Genomic DNA, 19,155 nt, shown 5'->3' with positions numbered 1-19,155 from the left:
TTTTTGAGAATTTGTTTAGTCTCCCCAATGTACTGCTCTTTACAATTTTCATTCTTACAATGTATTGAATAAACTACATTACTTTATTTTTCATTTGGCAGCCTATCTTTTGAATGCACTAATTTTTGCCTTAAAGTGTTTATCGGTTTGACAAAGTCAAAACAGTAAGAGGTGTTTTTGTCACTTGTCCCAAAGTGTCACGATCTATGTTTCGGTTGTTTTGGCATTGTTTGGTTGTTTTGGCATTGCCATTTAGTTTTGCTTCATGTTCATGTCTTGTCATGACTCGTTATTGTTTTTTTTTTTACCTATTCTTGTCAGCCGTGTTTCTCATGTCTACCGTCAATGCCAATCGTATCGTGTGTAGGCGTGACTCATGTCTTGTCATTTTGCTTGGATTTAGTTCCCTGGTTTCTTTCAGTTTGTGTCTGTTTATTCTTGTTGCTGTCAATTGGCACTTAACACTTGTCATGTCATGTTTCCTGTTGTACTGTGTGTTGTTGTTTCCCAGTGTTTATTTGATACTTTGATTAGTTGAATTTGTGAATTTCAGAACGTTTTTTTTTTTTTTAATGAGCCTCGTTTGCCTTGAAAAAAACGATTTCATGTTCCCTGCATTTTTGGTTCTCCACCTCTTGCCTAACACAATTGCGCGCGTAAACACGGCAGTGTGTGACACACATTGGAATGAGCTTGTGTTGCTGGCGCAATCCCTTTTGTTTTTCAAATGCACCTTGAAGCCTATATTTTATAATTCCTTCGTGTTAAACACACAGAATGAAGCACTTACTTTAATGATTTATTTGCTCTGTTCAATTGTCTTTTTAATGTATAGCACAGTGTTTCCAATCTGATTATTATCTGATTTTATTTTTTAGTTATCTATAAATATCAACTAGATACTATATTTCTTTTATTTTTTGTTGTTGTTGATGTAATTTTTGCATGTTGCCCACCAGTGAGTAGGAACTGCATGAAAGCAAATATTTGAGACACCGGGGTTTTAGTAACTGAAAATCAAACAAGAGGTAGTTTAAAAAACATTGGAAAATGTCTGTGGCGCTACTGTTGGGATGGTAAAACTGTATACCTGTCTTTTAAGCAAGAAAGGGAGCACAGACAAAAAATAACTGCTGCCTCAGCAACAATGCTGTCTGTCTTCCATTCAGGCGAAGCATACCAATGAAGAAAGAGTAGAGACGATCTAAAAGTACGATTATGGTTTCAAGAATTGTGAGTCCAGCCTAGTCCAGCCTGAATACTATGAAAAATATAGTTGTTTATTTTTGTTTATTTTCTACCACGGCATGATAATGTGATCGACCTCTTTAAATAACTTCCCAGCAATTCCCTGGCCATCGTGTCAGTGCTTGATTACACCCGCCAGTTTCCCCTTCAGAACCGTGACAGTGAAATCTAAGACACAAACACTTCAGGAGTCCAGGACAGTCAGGAGAGGCTAGGGAACAGGTGGTGACCCTCCACAGTCTGGGAGTATGTTATTGATGAGGGCCCAGCGCCCAGATTGATTACTTTATTGTATTGCCATGAACCTCAGTGGCCAGGAACCTCTGGTTGACCCTGGCAAGACAGAGCATCACACTGACCGTCACCTTAGGTAAAGAGTTATGTGGCTTTGGCCTGCGCTCTAATTGGGGAGGCCAGTAGGCTGAATACAGAACAGAAATGGGCCAAATGTGTCAGCTAAGGTAATTTAGAGGCTAGGGGTATGCCACGGTCCCGCCGGGGAACATCTTTGGACCGAATGTGTCCTGACTTCTGGCCTTCTTCCAGTCACTGGTATTCAGTGTGGATGGACCCACGGAGAAATGGCAATTCATCTTCTGTAAATTAAAGCAAAGAAGTGAGAGATCAATATATCTCCACCATACATTTTAGGTAACACTCTGAATATGAGATTTATGCCCAGCTCGGAGCTATCGTTTTTCAGCAATACTATGATGATTTACTAGCAGTCTATTGAAGGTGGTACAGGAGACCATGTTGCATTTAAAACCATGCAGAATGGTGTTGTTCTGTATCCAAAGCCACACTGTCTCACTGAGAGGCCTCTAAACACGGGACAAGACAGCAAGCTTTGCGCTAGACTCAAGGTTGTTTCCGCTTCCAATCTTCCAATTCCCAATTCTACATAACTGACAGAATATCTTCAGACAAGTTTTTTCCTTTGCGCTACATGTCTTTTGTTGTCAGCTGCAGCCTCTCATCTCATTTATCCTTCCAACAACCCCACCCACCCAAAAAATAATATATAAAAAAACAACTCGCCAGGTTTTGTAAACAGTTTATTGTGAGGTGTGTCATCCGCTACCTGCCTATCTCTCCACTCTTTGGCTTAATTTGGTCTATACATATCTACACCTAATATTTACCGAAATTTCCATTCATAGAAAAGGATGGTTGGAATATTTCATTTTTTTTTTTAACAATACATCTTTTAACTCCGATGAAATTTGATCAAATATTTAGATTTAATCACCCAATTGAGCTTTTGTTTCCTGTCTGATAAAAAGCAAGTGTCACAGTCTGGGAGAGTATGTTATGTGAGAAATGGATCTACAATATATACATACTAAGCTTGTTGTGTGAGGTTGAAATAATTACTGCAGTCTCTGTGTGCAATCAATATTATTCTTTGTGTGCAACTTGATTGTTTGTTGATATGCTATCAACTTAATTTGTTTTTCATGCTGTTGAGTCTTTCATCCTTTCTATGGACATTTTCAGTCCATTGAGTTGAATCTCACTGAAATACTCAGAAGTAAATACAACATTTGAAGCAATGGACAAACCTAAACAATGCATATTCTAAGAAGGGAACTCCAAACCTAAAATGAACTAAGGAACACTTGTGGAGTGAAAGTAAAGTTATTTAGCTTTGTTGGGATTTGATTACACTTCTGAGCATTCAAAGCATCTTATTGTACAGTTGACACGCTGGTTATTTCATAAACCTTTAGATACCTGCCCGAGGAAAGCAGTGCAAGACCGAAACCATGCAAGTACAGGTGTTCTGGATAACTACTGAAAATCATGTAGTGATTGGTGGAAAAACAGATGTTGCTGCAAACAACCCCCTCCCGGCACTCCTACAAAACACACACATGCCGTTCCCTTTTTGTCATTGCTCATATACATCCCAAAGCGTTCAGCGCACACGCTGGTCACGTGTTCACTTTGAAGCTAGATTTCAGTTTTGATGTTTTTGCTCCCAACCGCGACCCATCCCGAAAATAAAAAAAATAAAAAATAGATCAATTGTTCCATCATCCACCTTGGTCTCACTCTGTACCAATTAACACACAGCCTCCATTACATTGATTGGCTATCGTGTAATATTGGCTAGGTAGGTCACAAACATATTGATCACATTGACCCAATGTCTGAACCATGAGAAAATGTTGAGCTCCACAGTTCTTTCACGGGCCAGAAGATTAATATGCCAGTGTACAGTACTTGAATCTGCTCTGCCACAACATTTGTTACAGACGTGTGGCCAAAAACACAACAGCAGTAACAAGGGCTGTTTAACGACACTGCAAAGTGAATTCAAGACTGAAGCGTAATGACTGAAGGCTATGAAGTGCAACATTTTATGGGGGTCGTGCTGAAAAAGCACCAAGTAATCCTCATATATGGGCATGAGTTGACCATCCCAAACACGAGAAGATCTTGAGCGTTTGTGATCAGTTGCAAGATAATTGTTACTAGCTCATGAGCTAGCTGGTTGCTAGAACCTCTTTTGCTTGTGCAGATCTCTACGGGACATTATTGTTTGCAGCTCAAATATGTACAGCTGTCGATTGATAAGAAATATGCTGGTACTGAAGTCCAAGAAGAATACGGGAAGGGGATTAATGTCCCCTAAAATGTTTGAGAACAGAGCAAAATGTTTTTCTTTTTAACTTGTCAATCGTTTTTCTGTTTTGTTAACAACACTGTAATTTACCACATTTAAAAGGCTTATGTATTTTCACCTCACAGGGCCTTTAAATTAATACCTGTCTGACGATGTCAGGCAGAACCGAGGATTATCTTTGTAAAGGTCAGCATTGTTTTTTTTCTCATCTTTTCGTAATCTTAGCAAATAAGTATGTGTGATGTGCTGTATGAGTGAATGTTTTTCTATATTTGTGTGAAGTCCGTTTTAATGCAGCTTTGCAAAGTCAGTTGAAGTTTCAACGCTTACAACACGCTTGGATGTGCTTTTAATGACCTAACCAACACACCACACCCAAGCTCTATTGTTCGAGGCACTTCTGCACAGGACCAGTGCCCCCCCCCCCCCGGCCATATCTACCCGCCCCTTTGCTCACATTTACCCTCCTCAAAACACCCCTTGCTAGTCAGTCAAAGGGCAAACCACTGCCCCAGCTCCTAAAGGTGCACCTGGCATCTAGAGGTTCACTCCAATTACATCCTGCCAATTACAGGTTATGAACCAATTAGTCATCATCTCAGTTTACACCATCAGGGCTCCCCCCTTGTTACAACTCAAATCGGGGGGCATCTGTTAGAGCTGCGTCAGAGTTGAATCAGAGACAGTGTGAAGAAGGTGGCGGGAAGCTCCTGTCAATGACGCTCAATGTTATCTTTCTTTCACACTCTGTTGAAATAATGTTCAAATTATTTGGGCAAAGGAGATGCAATATTTCTTTAATTTCAAAAAAGTCATAAAGCAGGCGCAAAGATTTTTGCCAAACAGAGACCTACAGCCACATTAAAACATCATGTTTTGCTTATTCAAAGAAATGTGTTGAGACTTTTGAATGTCGTCACTTTTTCCCCCCAAAAAAATGCATTGCCGATATTTTGGATTGGTAGCGATTAGATATAGATATAGATATAGATATTAGCTATCCAGATGCAAAATGAAATAAATAAACAAAGAAATGTATCAACAAATAAATGAACAATAAATTGTGATACAGACCTCCCCAATCCCACGTGCAGTCTTCCCAGACGTCCTGCCCATTTATCTTTCTTTTTAATCAGCAAAACACTGCCATCATCAATTAACTGACCGTTAAATGTGCATATTTGAAGAGCCACAAGCTAGTGTTGAAAGGTTTATATCCTGTGGCAATTCCATTTCAGTTTGTGTTTTTGTCACGACATTAGTTGCACTGTAAATCGTGATTATATAGATGTTGTTCACCAGTATTTATGTGTGGTCGCATGTATTCTAAGTCGTAGTGTGGCTGCCATTAACATCTGGGGCTGAAGTATGACGTTTTATAGTGCAGCATATTTGAGCGATTGAGACAAACAACAAAGCACACAATATCAAGTCATCTTCCTATTAAAATCTGCATCTTTTATTGACCTCTTGAAGATAACTTTTTTTTATTTTCTATCGAATGCGGTGCAGTTTTTACGACCTTGAAACGTGCCTTTCCCTCTCTGACAGGCCTGAATCAATTCTTATTGGGTGTCATAAAAGTAATCCTGCGGTCCTTTTGATGTGGTTTCTTTTCCCCCTGCAAGATGCATCTGTCATTGACGTGCAGCTGTAACTCATTATCAGCACACTAATTTACAGTTGGGTTGAACCGAAGCAGGGCTGCTTGAATTGTCCCGACATGCGGCATCATCATCAAAATCATCTTCATCATCAATACCATCATTATCATCATCATCATCTGGGAGAGCCCAAATCCCTCTGAAAGTATTTGCTCATGCTTTGCAAACTGATTTGGAGGAAACAGCTCGTGACTGAATTTTAAGACAAACCTATCATGAAAACTACCAAAGAAAGAACACTAAAGTGATCAAGATTATTTTATTGTAACATTATCTCCGGTTTGTTTTAACCCGAAGGTTTTTGATGGGGTATAAATCGGGTTCTGTGCTAGTGGTTTGACACTAAACCCATACAATTTGAATGTAATGCCAAATAACTCAATCAACTTTCTAGTCATATCAGAAAACACCATGATCGACATTTCCTAAGAGATACACAGACACACACACGCTACATATGCATTGAAATATTTGCATACACATGCCCGCACATTTAAGATATGTTTCTGTCCTCCGAGGAATGTGTTGGCTCTCTTTGCATAGTGTTTGACCTTCAGACCCTGAACTCACATGACTGAAATTCCACACACATGCACATTTTATGCTGAAACAATACTCACACTCACTGACTTTTATCTTCCCGCCTCTACTTGACGTGAGAGTCTCCAGCACTTAGAAATTCAATTCACAGATAAGGAAGCCAAAAATACATGTCCTCCTGGAGGATGTGGAAACCTAGCCCGGAAGATACGTGCTGTTGGGGGGCTTGCTAAAGTGATCCCCTGGCCAACTTTAGTTATGACGAGTATGTGTGCAGAAGGCCGCCCGGCTTGGGTCCAGATGTGGCAGCTGTGTCACGCTGAGCCTGAGATGCTGCCGATAAGAAGATCTGGTTGTGTCTGGGCCTTGGTTTTCTGGTCTGTTCCGCAGCGTCTGTAGCTATATGTCGCGGTTGTTACTATCTGAACTTTGACAGTCCCTGTCATGGTTAATGCCTCACTTCCCAAATACCGCTCAGTCGTCCTGATTTATATCTACCAGGTGCTTCAGTGTGCATGCAGCACTGGGATGACAGGAGGCATGTGGACATTTCATTAAGGCAAATGAACACGGGCAGCAGTGTGTGCATGTGTCTGTGCAGATGAGGGACAAGGCGGGGCTGCTCTTTCTCAAATATAGCTTCACACCACTGAGGCTGTCATAACATTCAGAGCAGGAGGGGGGCGGGAGGAATATTAAGAATGTATTAATTGCTTTTAACATTTATCTCATTCCTATCGTTCCTTTCCTTTGATTAAAAAAAAAGCTTCACTGTATACTCCTTTTGAGGATTTGCGTTTTGACATATGTGTGTTGTGATCCACTGTCCAGCTGCTTGATTTCACTCTGACCCGTTTGCCTCTTGTCACACTTGATGGGACGTCTGCCACCAGGGTCTCTCTCTCTCTCTCTCTCTCTCTCTCTCTCTCTCTCTCTCTCTCTCTCTCTCTCTCTCTCTCTCTCTCTCTCTCTCGCCCACCAGCATGTCAAATGGATGCAAATTTACTGCCTTAAACAGTTTGTAATAGAGTATTACATATTGTAAATGCTAATTGTATTGTCCTAGCACTGGATTGACAGTGATCTGCATTATGTGGTGTTAAAGTGTGAGTGCTAACTGGAGATGTGTGCTGCAGTAGAATAAAAATAGCCACACATTCAGGATTATGACCATTAAAGTTGCTAATATGAAAAGAGCTATTACAAAAAAGAAAATAATTTCGGACCAGCCTTGTAAATCACCATTTTTTACTCCTTCCTGCAGTGCACATACTTTAGCGTTTTCGTTTAGTCTTTGTCATTAATGAGTTCAGCAAATGTCAGAGGGAGAGCAAATAGTTTGACTATGCAAGGTCATCAAAAAACAACTTCTAATTATTTATCCAGGATATCATACTCTAGAATTAAAGCCAACTCACCAATGGCTTTCGTGCATATTTTTCCCATGAAAAAGAAATCATTTCCACTGAATGTTTTCACCGGGACACCCTCTAATCCAGGGGTCGGGAACCTTTTTGACTAAGAGAGCCATAAAAGTAAAACATTTAGAAATGTTTTTCAGCGAGAGCCACACAAACGCGCGCGCGCACACGCGCACGCGCGGACACTTTTCAACAAAATATCAGAATGCATTATTTAAAATAACTTTGTGATAGTACTCACCGTTAACATGAATGGTTTTCTGTTCCTCGTGTTTGGTAAAATTCCAGGAAAACGATCGGAATGAAATTCAATTTGCCGGTCCAGAGGCGAAGTTACTGCTAGTTAGCCTGCACACGGCTCATAAGCTTCCACACTTGCTATCTGCAATCTACTTCTTGCAGAAGTATGTCGATGCTAACGTTAACATGGGGCTTGTTAAAATGTCACTGACATTCGACTGTTTCATCGATGGTATTGTTTCATTGCAAATTAGAATCAGAACATTTTCTCTCCTCGCCGTCTTGCTGGAGCTCAAACACTTTGAAAATATTTCAAAAGGAACAGGCCGAGATTCCCCCGTGCAACGCCGCATTCGGTGATCGAAAGCCGGCTTGAAGACCTCCACAGACGCCCGCTGTCACACTTCCAGGGAGGCTGCGTCACCCCCCAGCTCACTCCCACCCGATGCGGTTCCCTGCACACACACCGGTGTATTCACGCTGAAGTGCACTCGTTGGGCTCAGTTAAAGGGGCGTTTACCTGTTTGAACATGACGGCCGCTATCATCCAATCAACATGGCGCTTTCGGCCATTCTAGGTCAGTGTCATCCAATCAAAATGTCGCTTTCCGCCAACTGCAGCCCTAACGGGAAATGAACGGCGAAAAAAACCGACGAAACGAAAAAGTAAATACATATTTTAGTTTTATCGGCGAGCCATATGCAATCATCAAAAGAGCCATATATGGCCATATATCGCGAGTTGTCTATGAACGTTCACATACACAAGCACAATGTGCATGCGTTAGTGATTTGAACTCTACCGGCCAATCACATCAATGCTTGTTTTTGACGTACCTGCCTCAGTGTGACACGTCAGCCTGAGTGGGGAATGAGATCAGGTGCAGTCGAGCAGTCACCCGACCTCCCAGGCCTCCCGGCTGCTCAGAAACAAGAATCGGCGGAATGCTCAGTGCAAAGTTATTTAGCTCTGAACTCACTTTGAGCTGCATGGTGCCACGCCTTCAAGTCACAATTTCTCACCTCCAGGCCAATTAATTTGTGAAACTTCCTCCATGTAGTGGATTCCAAATAAGGGCATAAAAGTGATTCATTTGCACACCAGGCGAGAATAGAAAACAGAAAAAGACACGAAGAAACACCAGAATATATGTTTAGGTGCAAAAATAATTGTTCACCACAAAACCGTCTGAAACACCAACACAGTGGTGGGTAACGCAAAGCAAGTTAGCAGGTAAATTGTTCAGGGTGTGTTTGTGAATATAATCTGAGCGGACTCTGCCTCCCTCCAACCATTAACATCCTTAGAGCATTGTTCAAATGGCCTCTTTGCTTCTTGTAAAAGGAGTGCCAAGCATACTCGGTGCTCCAACTAGAGGCATGGGGTATCCAAAACGTCAGGCAGTCCTGACATTAACATTTTAAGTATGGTATGTTGGATTGTACTATGGTGCATTTGACAATTAATGGGACGGAAGCGTACTCTGCCTCTCCAAATACACGACTCAAAGACGTGATAAGGCTTCAGAGTGAATTTCTGAGCGCACTCTCAATGTCTTGACAGAAAATATTACAAAAGCTGCAGAGCAAACATGCATGTTCAAGAATTCAACGAGGAGGAAGAACCTACAATGCCAAAGCTGTAATAAAAAATATACTTTTGACTTCATGGACCTCATCTAGTATAATATACTGTATATTCTTTTTTTTTAAAAACATTGTGATTTATATTTCAAATACTTTGAACCATTTATATTTAGTTTGAGATATATAGGCTACAATATATGGTGCCAAAACTATATCAATGTTGTTTATGCTCAAACCCTGTGAGGATAAGCAGTTTGCAGACTGGGCAAATTTGTTGGTGATGCTATTTTTTCTTTTTTCTTTTTTAATTACGTGGAATAGCCATTAAGGGATTCAGTTTAGAACATGCTGTGATTTTTTGTCATATTGCCTACCACTATATAGTCATCCATCTGGAACGGTTGAAAAAAGAAAAATACTACTCCAGTCCTAATCTCAGTCTGAGTGTGTGTGTCATTTTGGTTTGTGAGGATGAAGCAATAGCTGATGATATAGTAAACATTTACCTAAACTCAGACAATAGTGATAAGTAAAGCGTTTTATTATTGGTCTCCAAATAAATTTTGTGGCTTCTTATGGTTGAATATTTCAATGGTATCGACCATTTTAACAACTCTGTTTGTGGTTTCCTGAACGACCATCCTTCCGGCCTCACTTTTCTTTTTGGGCAGCAGCGCTTTACACAGTGATAAACTTGTAATTTCATACTTGATATCTTTAGTCAGGCCTTGGTGATGTTTTTCATTGCATGATGATGTATGTTTCGTTGAACTTGAGTTCAACCTCATTGCTACCCACATGCTGTTTCTGTGGTCAAAATGAAACTGAGTGAGTGCGAACAGAAGCTTTTAAAGCTTTTAGCATTTTCTCTCATGAGAGAACGTTTGATTCCAGCAGATATAAACAGGGGCAGATTTTTTAATTAGTAGAAATGAAAGACCCGGGGCTCACGCACTATGCTCAGCTACTTCACCATATTTCATCTCTGACCTTCTTGTTCCTTTCTTCCCTCATTTTCAAGTCCTCGAGCATGTGTCCATTTGTTCTTGCTCACTTTCCTCGCCATCCTGGTGGATATGTTGTAATTCTCGCAAGATGCATCGTGTTTGGTGCTCTGCTGGAATGGTGCCAGTGAGTGTCTTCCCAGAGTTTGTGCATTCCAAAGGATGGGAAAGTCAGCAGTGCATACTAATTGATGAGAGGCTCCATGTTAGACTGGAGCAAATCCTTCAATCCATATCCGTTAGGCTCAAATTGTGATGTCTATCTGACTAATCTGATAAGATTTTCTTTTTTTTTTCACAATTTTCTCCCCATCTTTGTCATCTGCCTTCTGACACCAAGTAGCAAATAGTCAAAAGTGTATACAATGGTATCTTTGTTTCCAATTTCTAAAAAAATGCATTAAGATGAGGACTGACCTTCACAGTCATTGCTACACCCTGCCACAATGAAATATAAATTAATCTGAGACAAATATAATTTGACTCTGACTGTTCTCACCATCTCCTCGTTGAATGAAATTGAATGAGTGAATGCCCTTCCCCTGAGCAGGTTGCTAATTGTCGGGCTCTTGCTGCGTGTGTACTGCTTCCCTTTGCTTTGCCACCCGTCAGGTCTCTTGCCTGCACGTTGTAGAAATCAACCAGTAATTAACCCAGAGTTAATTAAGTACTTCTAATTACTATCGCACCTTGCCTCGATCTCACCAAAAGATACCAGAGAAACACCCACAAGTAGACATTACTCCTTGAGGTCGCTGGAAGTTCAGGTCTTAATTGTGAAGCTGTTGAAAACAAACATCTTCTTATCCCCCCCCCCCCCCCGCCCACACACACACATAGATACACACAATGTCAAGTGAATTGTGCTCTTGCCTCAGACCCAACACCACCATTCATATTTCTGCACCCCCCCAGCCCTCCCCACACACTCACACACACTGATATCTCCTTCTGAAGATCATTGATTTTACGGGAAGCCCTGTTTACAGGCTGAGTGCCATCGACCTGAGGTGACTATTTGCCTCATGCAGTCTGAACAATGCTGAAGTACCTTGATGTCTGCATGAGCAAAATGGTTGAACAAATAATTACCGCCACAAGAAACAACAATGCTCTACTGTATCTGTATGTGGTTAATTGACAGTTTCACTGAGACAAATCCGTACAATTACATCAACCTGATCACCATGACTGCGCACCATCTAGAGGTGCATACAAATTGCCTGTTACTTCAATTTCACCTCATATTTTCAACACAAGATAAAGTACATTTGCTCATTGTAATTGGATAAGCACAGAGTATACAGCTTTGATAATTGAACTATTTTGGGTACAGTTAAAGCATCACCAATAAAATATGGCCTAGATACAAATGGCCCTCTCAAAAAATCTTGAGACCAATCGTGCTCATTTTTTGAAGAAGTGCCATCTTACTCCCAAACTTTAGCAGCATCAGAGGGTGCCGCAAATCCCAACACTTCTTCCAATATGATTTTACGCTGTTGTTCTGGGGTTTATCAAATGTGTAGGTGTGTCGCTAAAAGTGCTTGCTGAGTGTAACAAAGAGAACTTGGGTGTTTTTGTGTCATGTGCAATATATGGGCAAGCGTGTCGTCATTTTTCCGCATGATAAAACAATATTAAAGGCCCTTAATACAAAATTTGGGTTTTATTGATCTACAATATAATGTGAATGAAAGGAAACTCTCCCAAACAGAAATATGTGCACAAAGCAACATAAAGTGTGCCATTTTGATTTATGTTAAAGAATCCAGAACACTGATTTTTTTTCTAAGCCATTCATTCGAACTAACCGAGCAGATAAAGACTAGCTCCGATTTGCCTGAGGAGTACAATGGTTAGCCCATCAATGAGCATGTCCCTTGTGCAACATCAAAGGCCTTCCCCTGCTTTATCAATAAGAACCCTTCCTTCCCACATCTTCCTGTAACTTGCTTAGCTTTCACGCCATTGATTTTCCAATAAGCGCCCTTTACCCTGCGGTGGCTGGCCAAGCTCACTGAAGGCTCATAGACCTGATGCAGGAACACACCATTAAACAGCGACAAAATATATATTGGCATTGTTGGCAGAAGGGACGCATTGAAAGTCTTTCTTTTCAAACAGAAATTTTTGCTTAAATGTAGCCTGTAAGACAAGGTATTTCAGTTTATAAAGTGTACATACTGTAAATACTGCACAGGTGCAAGTGCACAGACATGACTAAATAAAGTGCAACTGATTCTAGCTTGTAACTGTGCACTTGCATAGCAAGAATTGTACATTGTCTTTGTGGTAGATGGGCTTTCAGCGGTGTTGTCCTTCACAAATGACTAATTTCAACGAACAAATCTTTTGAGTGAATGAACTAAAAGCAACCACATCTGTATAACTGAATCAGTCCTTTCCCATTTGATGTCATGATCTGGTTGGCGACCAACGGGGGGCGCTGTCAGCCCCGCCTGCACCTGCACAGGTGCTGGTCGTCCCGATCAGATTGGCGACCAACGGGTAGCGACGTCAGCCCTGCCTGCAGCCTCACAGGTGCTGGTCGTTTTAATCACTGTCCCTTAAAAGGACACCTGGCACGACCATCCGGTGTCGGTTCATTGTTTGCTGCTTGTTTGCTGCATGCATTGTGTATGTGTTTGTTTAACCTTGGCGGACTTTTACTTTTGGTCTTCTTTTGCTACTTTGTATTTTTTCCATTCAGATGATTTTGATGTTTTACAGTGGCTTGTTCTGTAGCCACAAAGGGACATATGTCTTCTTGTGCCGGTCCCAAGCCCGGATAAATACAGAGGGTTGTGTCAGAAAGGGCATCCGACGTAAAAGCTTGGCCAAAACAAACATGCGGATCAAACCTCTAAAGATGGAGGACACTGATTTGCTGTGGCGACCCCTTGAAGGGAAAAGCCGAAAGGAAAAGAAGACATTTTGTACCTGCTGACTTTAATTTAATACAATTTGTCAAACAACCTCCTGCTCCCTCCAGCCTGCTTTTTGGGATCCGCACCCGCCATCACCACCTTGCAAACCGTGACATTTGAATTGTACTCATCCGAAAATGTGTGTCACATGAGAAACTTCACTTGTGTGGAGAGACTCCCCACAAGGTGGTGGATTTCATGAGTGTCTCAGTCTCGCTGCACAGCAGTTACTGCTATCTATCAAAGTGTGTCTTCCTTGAGACGTGTCCACGGTGCAAAAAAACAATTTGCGACCACTGCCTGGAACTGCGCCAAATTAGATGTTCCTTTACTCTAACTCAGAGTTCATCCAGTTGGTCTATCAGGTAATGTGAAAGGAAAGTAGTGTCATTGTCGTTATACCAGCACTTTTTATACAATATCACCACGAATTTGTGGTACATTCTGAGTTGGGGCTCATCCCCCTGACTTTCGCCTGTGTTGATGTCGATATTTGATGACTAGCAGTGCTTGCATTTGGGAATGGGTCAAAACCAACCCATCAAGGACCTCCTTGGAGAAATAGCCTGGTCTCACTGCAAAGTGACGGATCTGAAATAGAATTTCGCAGCATTCACACCTATTACATTGGACATTACACCCACTGGTGAAAGAGATGGAAAGGTAAATATTGTTTCATTTTCTTGTCAGATCACCTGTTCGCTAGTTTGACTCGTTTGTTTATATCGTTATATATAGAGGTGAAGTATGGCTTTTAAATGGAAGAGGGGGGCACTTAGCTGCAGAAAAGCATTAAAGCAACCCCTCATATCGGCCAAGGAATTCAGCATTTCCTTCCTTCCTGTTATCTCTCATTGTGAGTTCAAGCTTGTTTGGGTTCTCTACAGTTCAGAATCAGTGCGAAAGCAATTGTATAAATACATAAATACAGTTTATGTTCAAAATAAACTTTGTGTGTTCATGTCACATTAAAACATTAAACATACAGAACATTACATGACAGAACATTAAATTGTGCCACAATAAAAAAGTATGTTTTTTTTTTTTTTTTTAGTTGCGCTTATGAACACTCAGCAGACGCAGTGACTATACTCCGCCACTTCGTGTCCCGTCTCTTGGTGCCTCCTCGAGATGAAAGCTTTTCCCTCCTTTAAACAGGTGTCACCGAACCAGGCAGAATCTCAGAGACATGCATTATATCAGATGGCCAATCTGCGACTTACTGTCTCCAGACAATCCCGTTGCTCATCAGTAACCACTGCGCTCGATTGAATTACACCATCTTGATTTTTAAAGGCCAATTCTGTTAAGATGGAGGACACTGATTTGCTGTGGCGACCCCGTCAAGGGAAAAGCCGAAAGGAAAAGAAGAAGTGGATGCAACGATAGTGGCACTGAACAAGCGAAACCCGAAACACATCTTATTGCTTCGGGTAATTTAAACTGTAGTGGCAATAATTGGTATGTTTTCTGTGAATACAACAACTAGAGCCACTTATTTCCAATTTATCGGGACGGCCTTGGAAGTCAATAGCCACATATACAATTGATGTAGTTTGTTGTGACAAGCAAAGCACTGACAATTTGGTGTTAAGGTGTGTGTATCTTTACAACATATTACGGAAAGAGAGTGATAACAAAATAGGGTAGTGGATAGACCTGAGTCATAGCTGATCAATAATCGAAGTCTTCATGAAGTCATAGTACTCTTACACTGCAACGCATGACGTGGATAATGTACCAGTGAGTCCTGTAGAGGGCAATAGGGTGCAAAGGGCAAAAGGGTGAACAAATTATTCTGGTCATTTAATTCATGAATGGATACTTTCAAGAAAAGCTACTGTCTAGACATGCAGAATGTCTTTCAGTGTTCCTCTCAATTCCCCATTTCCCATTAGTTTGACTGCATACAAAGACCCTAGCTGCTTATTAATCCAGTGGATAATAAATGGCGCCCACTAGTTCCCACTTTCCCGAAATGATATTTTGCTACATGGGCTAAAAAGCCTGACGGTGTATTTTCATGCACCCTCTGTTGAGTGTAAACAAAATAATAATGAAGTGGACCATGCAGAAAACAGATTTTTGGGGCTTCGGTCTCTTTATCATCATTATTGAAAGTCTTCCATATAGTTACTGTAGTTATTCCTTTCATCAATTCTGCGTTATGTATTTTCTCTCATAATATTCAGCGTTATTGCTGAAAGTGAATGACATGTATTTATTTATTTATGAATATTTATTTTTGGGTGCAAGTCTTTGGGAGGTTTCAGGTATGTATGGCTCATCAGACATTCATGAAAAGTGAGACAGACATTATCAATCTCTCCTCTCTCTCAATCTCTCATATCTCTTTATGTGTCTGGGCGTGGGGGTAGACTCCACAGCTGAATGTTGTATCCGTAAGTAAATAAGTAAATAAAGCAATGAATGTGATAATCAGCTGGGGGTTGATGTTGAGCTTGGTGCTGGGAAACTTTGCTGGTGGAATATGCAGCACAGGGGGGTTAAAGGCCAGCACAGTTATTGGTTTTAGCCGGATCGCCACCTTTAATCAATTCTGGCTGCATCCTTTAATAAAACATATTAACTCAGCAGTATCTGGAGTTATCATTTTATCTATTCTTTGCGCTACATTGAAGTCTGTGTTGGGCCCCTGTGGTGCTCAGGGCATCGCCAGATCCCAAAAGCTGCACTACCATTTATTTTTTCAAGGGTGGAGGATGGTTGAATTGTTTAGTCAGGAGGCTGAACTATGGAGGCAAGATCATAACACAGCCACACTGTGAAGTGTGTCAATATTTCCATTTTGAAGTGCAAATGGTGATAGATTTAAGATTTTAAATTTTAGCTAGAGTTTTCACTTTTTCTGCAGGTTATATAAATGCTCAAATTGCTGATAGGATGGCGTTTCTACGTCTAATTAACTCACATCTATTTGATCCATTACACTGTGACATTTCTCCTTTTCTGACTGCAAGTTAATTAAAAATAGATGAAGGAGGGTTTTGCAGCATCTAAGATGAAGAATGTTGTTTAGGAGGTGAAGATAAAAGATGGTACCTTCCAGGTATGGCAGTAAGATGAAGCATTCTATTGTTCCAGTCCCTAAGTTTGCATAATGAACACAGAGCCATTTTTCTGAGTCTATTTCTAGAATTTATTTTATTTTCTTCTTCATATACACAGCACTTTCCTTTTTCAAAAAAAATCTTCATAGAGAGTAAATAAATAGACTCTTGTTTTGAACATTAATTTTTTTCAGTCACTCTTGCTCTAAACAGAAGCAACACAATCCAAAGTATCTAATCTCTCTTTATTTGTGCGTCTTTAGGCCTGGATGCGATGACCGCCTCATGTAGGCATCAGCATGGACAGCTGTGAGTCTCCCGTGTTTTCTGGGACAGACGATGGGCTCAGCTCCTCCCAGCAGCAGCAGCAACAGCAACCTCCACAGCCCTGGAACGATCACCCTAGCTTGCAGCTTCCTTGTGCCAACCAGGCTCCTTCCCTGGACCCCCTGTCTTTTTCTGCTCCTTATCCTTCTCAACCCCAAACCGCTAGTAGTCTTCAAGACGAGATGATAGAACGACAGTCCCTGCAGTCCCAGCCAAAACAAACATTGAGCCAGGCCCACCGGGATAGCCCTGCCACCGGCCTGCTGCATTCCAAGATAGAGGGTTGTGAACGAGAGGAGCGGGACCGATTGAGTTGTGGGGAAGAGGAAGAATCGGAGGACTTGGATGAAATGGAAATTGACAGCTGTTTCCCGAGCCTTCAGCCCTTTTCTGGGGTAGTGATGGCTCAAGGTGGAGGGGGCATGCCCACTCTTTTGCGTCATCAGCCCACACAATGTCAAGGTGGGCCTGAGAGTGGAAGTGAGGAAGGAGAGGAGGAAGAGGAAGAAGAGAGTAGTGATGTGGAGAATTTGGCTGGAGAGATCGTCTACCAACCAGACGGCTCAGCGTATATCGTGGAGAGCCTCAGTCAGCTCATCCAAAGCGGTGGGAGCATGGTTCCTGGCCTGCTTCCCACAAACACTCTCACGAGTGGGGGTAAATCGGGTGAACCTGCTGGGACGTCATCCTCGGTCTACCCTCAGATCATCAACACGTTCCACATAGCCTCGTCCTTTGGCAAGTGGTTTGGCAATTCAGACAAAGGTTTCTCCAATACCTCATCCATGACAGGCCTCAGTCCTGTCCTGCACAGTTTTCGTGTCTTTGATGTGCGGCACAAAAGTAACAAGGATTACTTGAACAGTGATGGGTCAGCCAAGAAGTCCTCTGTATCCAAAGATGTTCCTAACAATGTGGATTTCTCCAAATTTGATGGCTTGGCCCTGTATGGCAAGGGTAAGCCAATTCTCATGTGTTTTCTCTGCAAGCTGTCCTTTGGTTATGCACGTTCCTTTGCTACCCATGCTGTCCATGACCACCGCATGACGCTGTGCGAGGATGAACGCCGTCTATTAGGGGACAACCATGCATCTGCTATCATCCAGGGCATTGGGAAAGACAAGGAGCCCCTCATCAGCTTCCTGGAACCAAAAAATAAGAGCACTCCCGTGCCACCTCCGCTGCTTCCCATGAACTCTGGCCAGAGCTTTTATGGCACATTTAGTGGTGTCCATTTGGAGCCTGGAAGCAGCAGTGGAGGCAATGAGACTCTCCTGAACAAAGACTCTGACTCTAGCCTCCAGCAACAGCAACAAAACCCGCTAAGCTCCGTCTTGTCTCTTGGAAGGCTGGGGGCTCCCAAAGCATCCACTCTTCCTGCTACCCCAGGCTCTGCCAAAGACTCCAGTGCCCTGTCTTTACATGGGGGGAGAATAGAGGAGCCGACTGGGAAAGAGTTGGCTTACAAGGGAAGCGATGGGGCCAGCGAGGGTCTTGGCAGTACGTCACACCTAGTGGGAGGTTCAGAAGAAGAGGAAGGGGAACCGTTGTTAAGGGAAGGCGCTGAGGTGGAGGCAGAAGGCACAGTTGTGACCAGTGGTGTTAATAATAGCAGTGGTGGAGGTGAGGCAGAGGAATCAGCTATCTCAAACCAAAGCATTTCCAAATCTACTTTATTAATGCCTAGTAGCACTCTCCAGCCTTCTGCTTGCACCCCTGCGGTCAGTTACACGCGAAACAGCAAATCCCCTGCTTCCACTTCTTCCTCTCTCAAGGAGGAGGTTTCAGCTCCAGAAGGTGTGGGAATAACCTCAGAGCTGCCTCTGAGCTTTAACTGCCAGGGAACCACCCTTTCCCTGGCAATGGCAGCAGCCAATGTCAGAAAGACTGAGGAGGACACCGCTGGCACTTCTTCCTCACCTCTGTCCTCCAGGGCTGCTGCTGATGAAAGTGCCAATCGAGATAGTGCCACAGCTCCCGAACCAAATGATTGCCCAGCTGACGAAGAGGACGAAAACGGATCCCTTCTGCAGCAACACCACATGCATCACTATCATCATCACCTGCATTCATCATCACATGGCCACATTCACCCTCAATCCGGTGGTTCCTGTGACCTAACAGGGGTGAATGACTGCTCACAGAACCACGGGCCTGGTGGCAGTGTTGGAAGTGGGGTGGAATGCCCCAAATGTGACACAGTACTAGGTTCCTCGCGCTCTTTGGGTGGTCATATGACCATGATGCATTCACGTAACTCATGCAAGACACTCAAGTGTCCCAAATGCAACTGGCATTACAAATATCAACAGACTTTGGAGGCTCACATGAAAGAAAAACACCCAGATTCTGGAGGCTCATGTGTGTACTGCAGCAGCGGTCAAAGTCATCCTCGTTTGGCGCGTGGAGAAAGCTATACGTGTGGATACAAACCTTTCCGATGTGAGGTATGTGACATTTTGACCTTTTTAAGGATATTGTCTAAATGTTT

General features: G+C 42.3%; 1 protein-coding gene across 3 annotated transcripts in view; it reads left to right on the top strand.

The window, feature by feature from the left end:
• zfhx3b (zinc finger homeobox 3b) overlaps positions 1–19,155 on the top strand; it is a 181,948-nt gene that overhangs the window by 55,564 nt on the left and 107,229 nt on the right. For all 3 annotated transcript variants that reach the window (XM_088992505.1, XM_088992506.1, XM_088992504.1), the window contains exon 2: positions 16,601–19,111. In XM_088992505.1, the coding sequence (XP_088848631.1) occupies positions 16,637–19,111 (2,475 nt within the window). In that variant the 5' untranslated portion in view covers positions 16,601–16,636. The remainder of the gene's footprint in view (positions 1–16,600; positions 19,112–19,155) is intronic.

This window comes from Hippocampus bargibanti, linkage group LG03 (assembly GCF_051943395.1).
Source record: "Hippocampus bargibanti isolate YZ-2025 linkage group LG03, ASM5194339v1, whole genome shotgun sequence".
NCBI classification, from domain to species: Eukaryota; Metazoa; Chordata; class Actinopteri; order Syngnathiformes; family Syngnathidae; genus Hippocampus; species Hippocampus bargibanti.
Note: the sequence above shows the minus strand (reverse complement) of the source record. Positions and strands in the feature narration are given on the sequence as shown.